General features: G+C 42.1%; 1 protein-coding gene across 3 annotated transcripts in view; it reads left to right on the top strand.

The window, feature by feature from the left end:
• LOC106564830 (complement C3) overlaps window positions 1–12400 on the top strand; it is a 54980-nt gene that overhangs the window by 13551 nt on the left and 29029 nt on the right. For all 3 annotated transcript variants that reach the window (XM_014131265.2, XM_045691300.1, XM_045691301.1), the window contains 6 exons: window positions 132–287; window positions 5072–5201; window positions 11228–11296; window positions 11677–11871; window positions 12054–12171; window positions 12290–12372. In XM_014131265.2, coding sequence (XP_013986740.2) covers window positions 132–287; window positions 5072–5201; window positions 11228–11296; window positions 11677–11871; window positions 12054–12171; window positions 12290–12372 — 751 coding nt within the window. The remainder of the gene's footprint in view (window positions 1–131; window positions 288–5071; window positions 5202–11227; window positions 11297–11676; window positions 11872–12053; window positions 12172–12289; window positions 12373–12400) is intronic.

Genomic DNA, 12400 nt, shown 5'->3' with positions numbered 1-12400 from the left:
CCAACCTTTCTACTGTTATACCCATTTGCCCATTGCCCCCTCTTAAAACTGTTGCCTTGCTGTGTTAGTATTTCTATGTGAGGTATTGTATTCAAGACTTCTCAAACATTACCTCTGTCTGTGTCCCACAGCTAAAAGTGGATGCTGTCAGACCCAGTGCTAGTTATGCACCTGGGGAAGAAGTCACCCTGTCTGTCATTGGTGATTCAGAGGCCAGGGTGGGACTTGTGGCTGTGGATAAAGGGGTCTACATCTTGAATGACAAAAACCAACTTACTCAGACTAAGGTGAAGAACTGCAGACTGAACATACCCTACTTCTGCCACCTAATGAATAAGACTCTGAGTCTTCTCATCTAAATTGTCCATAATTGTTTATTTATTGATGTTAGTCCATACCTACAGTGGGGTCCGAAATGATTGACATGCTTGAAAAAGATACGCAAAAATGACTGTTTAAAAGAAATACTGAGTTATATTGCATGTCCCAAAAAATTTGGAAATTCTATTATTTTATACTATTGCAATTGCTCAGAGAAAGAGATTTTGTTTAACAACTAATAAAAAATAAGGTAGAGTTTAAAAAAATTGACACCACGAAAGATTCTTATCAATAAAGTAGTCAAAAGTTTAGTATTTGGTCCCATATTCCTACCACGCAATGAATACATCAAGCTTGTGACTCTACACACTTGTTGGATGCATTTGCAGTTCGTTTTGGTTGTGTTTCAGATTATTTTGTGCCCAATAGAAATGAATGGTAAATAGTGTATTGTGTCCTTTTAGGATAAAATATGTTTTTAAACACTTCTACATTAATGTGGATGCCACCATGATTAAGGACAGTCCTGAATGAATCGTGAATAATGATGATGAGAGGGTCCAAGATGATACCCCCCAAGACTTGCTAACCTCCCCTGTTATTGGAACTTCAAATGCAAGCTTGATGTAGTCATTGTGTACTAGCAATATGCGACCAAATGCAAAAAATGTTGACAACTGTATTTATAACAATCTTTAGGGGTGTCAGTAATTTTGACATCCACCGTTTTTTAGAATAAATGAATTACTTGTTAAACAACATCTCTTTCTCAGAGAAATGTATTAGCATAAAATAATATAATTTCCCAATTTTGGAGCGTACAATAGTTGATTTATAATTTTATACAGTCATTGTTGCTAATCTTTATCAATGGTGTCAATAATCTCAGACCCCATGGAATGTATTTCATGTGGGTATAAAAAAGTGACGTGTTTTTAAAAAAAAAGCCATGTGGGTACAGTGCATTCGGAAGGTATTCAGACCCCTTGACTTTTTCCACATTTTGCTACGTTACAGCCTTATTCTAAAATGGATTAAATTGTTTTTCTCCCTCATCAATCTACACACAATACCCCACAATGACAAAGCAAAAAAATATTTTTAAGCATTTTTGGCATATTTAGATATAAAAAAAATGAAATATCACATTTACATAAGTATTCAGACCCTTTACTCAGTGCTTTGTTGAAGCACCTTTAGCAGCAATTACAGGCTTGAGTCTTGTTGGGTATGACACTATAAGGTTGGCACACCTGTATTTGGGGAGTTTCTCCCATTCTTCTCTGCAGATCCTCTCAAGCTCTGTAAGGTTGGATGGGGAGCGTCGCTGCACAGCTATTTTCAGGTCTCTCCAGAGATTTTAGATCGGGTTCAAGTCCGGACTCTGGCTGGGCCACTCAAGGACATTCAGAGACTTGTCCCGAAGCCACTCCTGCATTGTCTTGCCTGTGTGTTTAGGGTCCTTGTCCTGTTGGAAGGTGAACCTTCACCCCAGTCTGAGGTCCTGAGCGCACTGGAGCAGATTTTCATCAAGGGTCTCTTTGTAGTTTGCTCCGTTAACCTTTCCCTTGATCCTGACTAGTCTCCCAGTCCCTGCCGCTGAAAAACATCCCCACAGCATGATGCTGCCACCACCATGCTTCACCGTAGGGATGGTGCCAGCTTTCCTCCAGACGTGATGCTTGGCGTTCAGGCCAAAGGGTTCAATCTTGGTTTCATCAGACCAGAGACTCTTCTTTCTCATGGTATGAGAGTCTTTTTGGTGACTTTTAGTAAACTCCAAGCTGGCTGTCATGTGCCTTTTACTGAGGAGTGGCTTCTGTCTGTCCACTCTACCATAAAGGTCTGCTTGGTGAAGTGCTGCAGAGATGGTTGTCCTTCTGGAAGTTTCTCCCATCTCCACAGAGAAATTCTGGAGCTCTGTCAATGACCATTGGGTTCTTGTTTTTTTCGCCGACCAAGGCCTTTCTCCCCCGATTGCTCAATTAGGCTGGGCGGCCAGCTCCATGAAGAGTCTTGGTGGTTCTAAACTTCTTCCATTTAAGAATGATGGAAGCCACTGTGTTCTTGGGGACCTTCAATGCTGCAGACAATTTTTTGGTACCCTTCCCCAGATCTGTGCCTCGACACAATCCTGTCTCGAAGCTCTACGGACAATTCCTTCGAACTCATGGCTTGGTATTTGCTCTGACATGCACTGTCAACTATGGAATATTATGTAGACAGGTGTGTGTCTTTCCAAATCATGTTCAATCAATTACATTTGCCACAGGTGGACATCTCATCATCTCAAGGATGAGCAATAGAAACAGGATGCACCTGCGCTCAATTTCGAGTCTCATAGCAAAGGGTCTGAATAGTTACAGAAGTTTACATACACTTAGGTTGGAGTCATTGAAACTCATTTTTCAACCACTCCGCAAATTTCTTGTTAATAACAAAGTATAGTTTTGGCAAGTCGGTTAGGACATCTACTTTGTGCATGACACAAGTCATTTTTCCAGCAATTGTTTACAGACAGATTATTTAACTTATAATTCACTGTATCACAATTCCACTGTGTCAGAAGTTTACATACACTAAGTTGACTGTGCCTTTAAACAGCTTGGAAAATTCCAGAAAATGATGTCATGGCTATAGAAGCTTCTGATAAGCTAATTGACATCATTTGAGTCAACTGGAGGTGTACCTTTGGATGTATTTCAAGGCCTGCCTTCAAACTCAGTGCCTCTTTGCTTGACATCATGGGAAAATCAAAATAATTCAGCTAAGACCTCAGAAAGAAATTGTAGACCTCCACAAGTCTGGTTCATCCTTGGGAGCAATTTCCAAACGCCTGAAGGTACCACGTTCATCTGTACAAAAAATTGTACGCAAGTATAAACACCATGGGACCACGCAGCCGTCATACCGCTCAGGAAGGAGACGTGTTCTGTCTCCTAGAGAAGAACGTACTTTGGTGAGAAAAGTGCAAATCAATCCAGGAACAACAGCAAAGGACCTTGTGAAGATGCTGGAGAAAACAGGTACAAAAGTATCTATATCCACAGTAAAACGAGTCCTATATCGACATAACCTGAAAGAACACTCAGCAAGAAAGAAGCCACTGCTCCAAAACCGCCATAAAAAAGCCTGACTAAGGTTTGCAACTGCACATGGGGACAAAGATCGTACTTTTTGGAGAAATGTCCTCTGGTCTGATGAAACAAAAATAGAACTGTTTGGCCATAATGACCATCGTTATGTTTGGAGGAAAAAGAGGGAGGCTTGCAAGCCGAAGAATACCATCCCAACCATGAAGCACGGAGGTGTCAACATCATGTTGTGGGGGTGCTTTGCTGCAGGAGGGACTGGTGCACTTCACAAAATAGATGGCATCATGAGGGAGGAAAATTGTCACTATATTAAAGCAACATCTCAAGACATCAGTCAGGAAGTTAAAGCTTGGTCGCAAATGGGTCTTCCAAATGGACAATGACCACAAGCATACTTCCAAAGTTGTGGCAAAATGGCTTAAGGACAACGAAGTCAAGGTATTGGAGTGGCCATCACAAAGCCCTGACCTCAATCGCATGGAAATTTGTGGGCAGAACTGAAAAAGTGTGTGTGAGCAAGGAGGCCTACAAACCTGACTCAGTTACACCAGCTCTGTCAGGAGGAATGGGCCAAAATTCAACCAACTTATTGTGGGAAGCTTGTGGAAGGATACCCGAAACGTTTGACCCAAGTTAAACAATTTAAAGGCAATGCTACCAAATACTAATTGTGTGTATGGAAACTTCTGACCCACTGGGAATGTGATGAAAGAAATAAAAGCTGAAATAAATCACCCTCTCTACTATTATTCTGACTTGTCACATTCTTAAAATAAAATGGTGATCCTAAACGATCTAAGACTAGGATTAAATGTCAGGAATTGTGAAAAACGTAGTTTAAATGTATTTGGCTAAGGTGTATGTAAACTTCCGACTTCAACTTTATGTAAATACGTTTTTTTATTTTTATACATTTGCAAAAAAATATATATTCACTTTTCCATCATGTTGTGAGTAGATTGATGAGGATTTAAAAAAATAATCCTATTTAGGATTAAAACGTAACAAAATGTAACGTAATAAAATGTGGGAAAAGGGAATGGCCAGAATACTTTCCGAATGCACTGTATTTAACAAAATTCTGCTCAAATGAATTTACGAGGGAATTCAACTAGGAGAATCTTCAAATAAAAACAAATTGCTAAATGGGTTTTTGATAGATGCAACATTTCCGTTTGTATTATGTCCTTTTAGACTGAAATAAATTTGGACCTAACAAAAGATTGTGCCCTACTTGCCCACCAACACTTGTGAATGTATTCGTACTTAGCTGATTTGTGTGTATGTGTGTTTTTGGTTTTACTATCCTTGTGCGGACCAGAAGCGGACCAGAAGTCCTCACAAGGATAGTAAAATAGGAACGTTTGGACAAGTGTGGACATTTCGCCGGTCGCCACAAGGAAAATGGCTATTTTAGGCTTAGGGGTTAGGGTTAGAATTAGGGTTAGAGGTTTAGGTTTAGGGTTAAGTGTACGGTTGGGTTCGGGAAAATAGGATTATGAATGCAAATCAATTGTTTTGTCACCACAAGAATAGGTAAATGTGTGTGTGTGTGTGTGTGTGTGTGTGTGTGTGTGTGTGTGTGTGTGTGTGTGTGTGTGTGTGTGTGTGTGTGTGTGTACATGGTATTGGTATGTGCATGAATCCATCCTTAGATCTGGGACATAATAGAGAAACATGACACAGGCTGCACTGCAGGGAGTGGAATGGACAGTATGGGGGTTTTCTACGATGCTGGGCTGGTGTTTGCATCCAGCGGTGCAGGGGACACCCCTCAGAGGACAGGTATGTGAATCCCAAGTATAAGGCCTCTATATAAAAGCTGAAATACACATTCAGGCCTGCCTAGTCTTGCGTGGCCAGCCTTCCAAATTCCTATCTCGTTCACTTGACTATTGGAAGTCAGGCGAACTTCACATTTGGATTTTTAGTTTGAATGGGAACGGTTGGAGTCAATTGCATTCAGCGCTCGGATTTGATTGCCTTAGTAGAGGCAATTTTTCGTAATTTTTTCTTGTTTTGTCCGTGTCTCTGTTTTAGTAGCCTATGCGGCATTTGTTTTCTATCTTATGCACGATAGCTTGCTGCAAGTCAGAGGTATTTTTTTTTAACTCAATGTCTCTTTGGAACTGCACCCATTCAAAATACTTTATTGGTTTGATAGAGGCAATGTGTCACTACCCACTGGGCACAAACTGGTTGAATCAACGTTGTTTCAACATCATTTGTCAAAAAACTGTTCGCTGCTCTGGCACCCCAATGGTGGAACAAGCTCCCTCACGACGCCAGGACAGCGGAGTCAATCACCACCTTCCGGAGACACCTGAAACCCCACCTCTTTAAGGAATACCTGGGATAGGATAAAGTAATCCTTCTACCCCCCCCCCAAAAAAAATATAGATGTACTATTGTAAACTGGTTGTTCCACTGGATATCATAAGGTGAATGCACCAATTTGTAAGTCGCTCTGGATAAGAGCGTCTGCTAAATGACTTAAATGGAAATGAAAAACATATTGTGACATTGAATCTATGTGGAAAATAAATTGGATTTGAAAAAAGTCCAACTTTTGGAAAAAGGGAAGGGAACTGTTGTTTTGAGGGTGAAATTTCAACCACAGGATTATGTCATCATGGTAACCAAATTTCATCATCGACAAACCTTTGTACCTTTTAAAACAATGTCAGATCTTCAACGTTATATCCAGTATCAGAAAAAAACTATAGGCTGGGCAAAACTAAATAGATTCACTGTTGCTATCGATATCAGGTATGAAGGTAAGACCCAGATGCAGACCACGTCAAATAAACAATAGTTTAATATTCCAACAGGGGCAGGCAATAGACAGGTCAAGGCAGGCAGGGGTCAGTAAACCAGAGGTGGGGCAATGGTACTGGGTGGCAGGCAGGCTCAGGGTAAGGCAGAGGTCGGTAATCCAGAGGAGGGCAAATGTAAAGGTCGGCAGGCAGGCTCAGGGTCAGACAGAGTGGTCAGGGCTCGGAGTCAGGACAGGCAAGGGTCAAAACCAGGAGGGCGAGAAAAGCGAGACTGGATAAAGCAGGAGCTGAGACACAAAATGCTGGTTGACTTGAACAAACAAGACGAACTGGCAACAGACAAACAGAGAACACAGGTATAAATACACCGGGGATATTGGGGAAGATGGGTGACACCTGGAGGGGGATGGAGACAGTAACCCTCCCAGTCAACCAGGTACTGGAATCCCCTGCCCCGAGGTCGAACCTTCAGGAGACTTCTCACCATGTAAGCCGGTTGGCCATCGATAAGACTGGGGAGAGGGGTGGGCCTGGAAACGGGAGACAAAAGGCTGTGAGACATGAGTTTGTCTCTGGACACATGAAATGTGGAATGCATATATGAAGGGTACGGGGCAACAGAAGATGAACAGCAGAGGGGCTAATGATCTTGGAGATGGGGAACGGGCCGATATTCCGGGGGGAGAGTTTGCGGAATTCCACCCGGAGGGGCAGATCCCGGATGGATAGCCATACCTTCTACCCGAGACGATACCGGGGAGCTGGGATCTGATGGCGATCCGCTTGTCATCGATACCTGGATGTGGTCTTGAGGAGGGCCGACCGAGCTCTCCTCCAGGGACGATGACAGCAGCGGAAAAACATCTGGGCAGAAGGTATGTTGACCTCCTCTTCCAGCTCAGGGAAGAGCGGGGGCTGATACCGCAGGCAACAATCAAATGTTGATAGGCCCGTGGCAGAGCAGGGAAGGGTGTTGCGGGCGTATTCCACCCACACCAGCTGCTGGCTCTAGGTGGTGAGGTTGGCGGAGACCAGGCAGCGCAGGGTGGTCTCGAGGTCCTGGTTGGCTCATTCCAACTGGCTGTTAGACTGGGGATGGAAGCCGGAGGACAGGCAGGCCGACGACCCAATGAGGGTGCAGAATGACTTCCAGAACCAGGACGAGAACTGAGGGCCGCGGTCAGAGACCATGTCTACGGGCAGTCCATGGATCCGGAAGACGTGCTGCACCATGAGCTGGGCCATCTCCTTGGCAGAGGGTAACTTGGGGAGAGGAATGAAGTTGGTGGCATTGGAAAAGCGATCCACCACGGTCAGGATGGCAGTGTTGCCATCAGACAGGGAGACCTGTGGCAAGCCTGAAGGAATGGGCCCACTTCAGGACCGCGAAGCGGACAGCATCAAGCACAAACATCCCAGCCGAACCACTGCGTCTCCCGGCCCTGTTTCCAGATACCCCAGCTGAGTGCCATCGCCAGGCACGAGGTGGGAAGGATGGTCTCGGGCTCCGGGGTTGAGACAGAACGTTGAGACAGAACAGCCCCCACTCCGACATCCGACGCATCGGCCTCCACCACGAACTGACAGGAAGGATCCGGATGAACCAGGATCGAAGCCATGGTGAAGTGATGTTTAAGGTCCCGGAACGCCCCCGATCCACGGCCGTGAACCGCGTGAACGGAATCTTGGTAGAGGTGAGGGCAGATAGGGGGAGGCCAGGGTGCTGTAACCCCAGATAAAGCTGCGATAAAAGTTGGCGAACTCCAGGAAGCATTGCAGCTGCACCCTGGACGTACTGGCAACAGACAAACAGAAACACAGGTATAAATACCCAGGGGATAATGGGGAAGATGGGCGACACCTGGAGGGGGTGGTGACAATCACAAAAACAGGTGAAACAGATCAGGGTGTGACAATCGAAGTCATTCCAATGGGTTGGTTTAACCTGTTGGGGCTAGGGGGCAGTATTTGCACGGCCGGATAAAAAACGTACCCGATTTAAACTGGTTACTACTCTTGCCCAGAAACGAGAATATGCATATAATTAGTAGATTTGGATAGAGAACACTCTAAAGTTTCTAAAACTGTTTGAATGGTGTCTGTGAGTATAACAGAACTCATATGGCAGGCCAAAACCTGAGAAAAATACAAATACCTAAAAAATGCTATAACTTCAATTTCTCAAACATATGACTATTTTACACCATTTTAAAGACAAGACTCTCGTTAATCTAACCACATTGTCCGATTTCAAAAAGGCTTTACAGCGAAAGCAAAACATTAGATTATGTCAGGAGAGTACCCTGCCAAAAATAATCACACAGCCATTTTCAAAGCAAGCATATATGTCACAAAAACCAAAACCACAGCTAAATGCAGCACTAACCTTTGATGATCTTCATCAGATGACACTCCTAGGACATTATGTTATACAATACATGCATGTTTTATTCAATCAAGTTCATATTTATATCAAAAAACAGCTTTTTACATTAGCATGTGATGTTCAGAACTAGCATACCCACCGCAAACTTCCGGTGAATTTACTAAATTACTCACGATAAACGTTCACAAAATACATAACAATTATTTTAAGAATTATAGATACAGAACTCCTTTATGCAATCGCGGTGTCAGATTTTAAAATAGCTTTTCGGCGAAAGCACATTTTGCAATATTCTGAGTAGATAGCTCGGCCATCACAGGCTAGCTAATTTGACACCCACCAAGTTTGGTGCTCACTAAACTCAGATTTACTATTAGAAAAATTTGATTACCTTTCCTGTTCTTCGTCAGAATGCACTCCCAGGACTTCTACTTCAACAACAAATGCTGTTTTGGTTCCAAATAATCCATAGTTATATTGAAATAGCTCCGTTTTGTTCGTGCGTTCAGGTCACTATCCGAAGGGTGATGCGCGAGCGCATTTCGTGACAAAAAAACTCAAAATATTCCATTACCGTACTTCGAAGCATGTGAAACGCTGTTTAAAATCTAATTTTATGCTATTTTTCTCGTAAAATAGCGATAATATTCCAACCGGGAAACGTTGTATTCATTCAAAGGCTGAAAGAAAAAAATGGAGTAGTCTCATGAACGCGCATCTCAGTGTCACTGTCCCCAGGCTGACCACTCACAAATTCTGCTGCTGTTCTTTGCCCAGAGACAGCAGACACCCCATTCCACTTTCTGGCGGCTTTAGAGAGCCAATGGAAGCCTTAGAAAATGTCACGTTACAGCACAGATGCTGTATTTTCGATAGAGATGCAACAGAAGGACAACAAATTGTCAGACAGGGCACTTCCTGTATGGAATCTTCTCAGGTTTTGACCTGCCATATGAGTTCTGTTATACTCACAGACACCATTCAAACAGTTTTAGAAACTTTAGAGTGTTTTCTATCCAAATCTACTAATTATATGCATATTCTCGTTTCTGGGCAAGAGTAGTAACCAGATTAAATCGGGTACGTTTTTTATCCGGCCTTGCAAATACTGCCCCCTAGCCCCAATAGGTTAATAGGTCTTTGGAGCTCTTCACAGAGCTGTAATAATCTGCGCAGAATCTCAAACGGCGTTAATCACTTGGACCATGTACTTTTAATATAATCTCAACTGCAATACAGGTGATTTGGTTCTGCTATTAGATGAAGCACAGTGATGACGCATTAATCCTTTGTATAAATAAACAAAATATCTGACATTGTATTCCCATTTGAACTTTGCTGTGCTTGTAGATGGTTGAAAGCGTAGTGATAGACATTTGGGTGACAACTAAACCAAAAATCTGATGTTGTTTTTCCATTGGAATTTGGTTATGCTTTTAGATGGTTGAAAGCATAGTGATAGCACATTAGAAATTCTGCTGTCGGCTGTTTTTTTTAGTGGGTGAATATAAGTTGTAATTTCATTGATCAATGCTAGCAATTTACTTCGATCTGCACACTGTCATGTGGGTCGTATAAAGGGGACCAAGGCGCAGCGGGTAAAGTGCTCATCTTCTTAATTTATTTAAAGAAAACACTTAAACAATATAAACAAACAACGAAAAACAGTTCCATAAGGCTCCCAGGCTATACAGAAAATAACCACCCACAAAAACACAAGAGAAACAAACATCAACTAAATATGGCCTCCAATTAGAGACAACGACAACCAGCTGCCTCTATTTGGAGGTCCTACCAAAAAACCCAACATAGAAATAGAAAACTAGACTTAAACATAGAATAGAAAACATATAACCTAAACCAAAAACACCAAAACACACAAATCAAACACCCCTGCCACGCCCTGACCATACTACAATGACAAATAACCCCTTTTACTGGTCAGGACGTGACACACACAGGGAAATAAAAATGGTATCCTTGAGTTAATCTGAAAATTGACAATCTTGCAATCTCTTTAACCTGATCTGAATGTGTGCAAAATATGTGTTGGCCGAAAACCATAGGCAGTCAGCTTACTTCTACTTCTGACCTCATAAAGGTTGATACCTTGGTTGGCCACGTAGAGTTATCATTTCTAGACACTTTGTAAAAGTCTTACAACGTAGCAAAAAGATGCCAATGACTACTAAGTGTTTGTTTTCGGACACACAGAACACCTGCTCACTCATCCGTACACTGATACATCACACTCTTTCTCTTAATTGAGGCCTCCTTTCACTTTTTTTCATGTTTTTGTTTAGCCTGGCTTTGTTTTGACTACTGTTTCTTTTCTTCATTTCTACAATTGTAACGTGACTTTGGTTCTTTGCAAGCGCTATATAATCCCATGTATTATTATTATTGTTATTATTACTTAAGTTATAATATTATTACTTAAGTTATAAAATACACTATTGGCAATATCACATTTTAGACAGTTTTAGCCAGTTATCAGCTGGTGTATCATATTTTACTTCACCATAGTATCTTCATTCTCACTTTGGAATTTTATGTAGGCCTAAAACATTTGTCCTTAATATTGCCTTGTCAAGTCTCCCAGGCAGGTTTTGTGCATTGAAATCCGTCTTCTTCTTTGTGTGCTTTAGTCTCCAGCTGCCCTGTCAACTCAAGGAGACGACGAGCAGTGACTATAAATGATGTTGTAACCACACTGGGTAGGACAAGAGTTTCTCTGCTTGTGATGCCTGATCATAAAACTGGATGTTTTTGTTTTAACCATGTACATATGTATTTATTTATTAGTAGAACTTAGTACTTCTTTCTTACCAAACAGACATCTGTTGCAAGGATGTCAAATACTGTTTTATTGTTTATGTTTTCAACCTCTGGGAATGAGAACCAATTGTGAAATAGGAAGACTGCTGTCCAGATTGGCCACTAAACAAACTTCAAATGATGTTCGTTTTTTTTTTTCTTTCATTGAATTATATTCCTTTAAAATTCCTTTAACTCTCAGCACTGGGTTTCCCTAAAGGTTTTGCTTTGCCTGCGATGATGCAGAATCTCACTGGTAATGCACTTCTCTCTGTCCTAGCGAGCCAGTACACAGGCCTGGAGAGACAGTGCTGCATGGACGGTATGAGGAAGAACATTCTAGATTACACGTGCGAGCGGCGTGCCCAATACATCAGCGATGGAACAGAGTGTGTGGAAGCCTTCCTGAAATGTTGTAGAGAAATGGCCACCAAACGTGAAGAGGCCAAGACTGACCAGCTCATATTAGCCCGCAGTAAGTGAAACAACTGTAGTGGACTGGAATTGTCATTTCTAAAATTGCACACTATGTAAATCCAGTGTGATAAACTAAACCAGAGTGTGAATGTATAAAATATGCTGGTATTCCCTTCTGTGTAAAAGGGAAATACATTAACAGTAATGGGAACTGTCTGACTTTCTGTCACTCTTGGTAAGGTGAAGAAGAGGATGACGATTTTGAAAGTTTTGACAACATCATTTCCCGTTCCTTCTTCCCTGAGAGTTGGCTATGGGATGAGGAGAGTCTGCCGCAGTGTCCTGACAATAAGCAGTGGTAAGAGCAGTATTTATTGAGATCGTTCAATGCACCACAGTAAAATGCCTTCTAATGCATATTCCTTTTCCCATGTAATGAAAATCCTACCTATTTTCTTTCTCTTTTTACCATTTAGTCCTACGCATAACAGAAAAATTACCTTACCGAGTTCCATCACCAGCTGGCAGATCACTGCCATTGGCCTGTCCAACACACATGGTACTCTCACTTATTTGTGCCCCTCTTT

Source organism: Salmo salar, chromosome ssa12 (assembly GCF_905237065.1).
Source record: "Salmo salar chromosome ssa12, Ssal_v3.1, whole genome shotgun sequence".
NCBI classification, from domain to species: Eukaryota; Metazoa; Chordata; class Actinopteri; order Salmoniformes; family Salmonidae; genus Salmo; species Salmo salar.
Note: the sequence above shows the minus strand (reverse complement) of the source record. Positions and strands in the feature narration are given on the sequence as shown.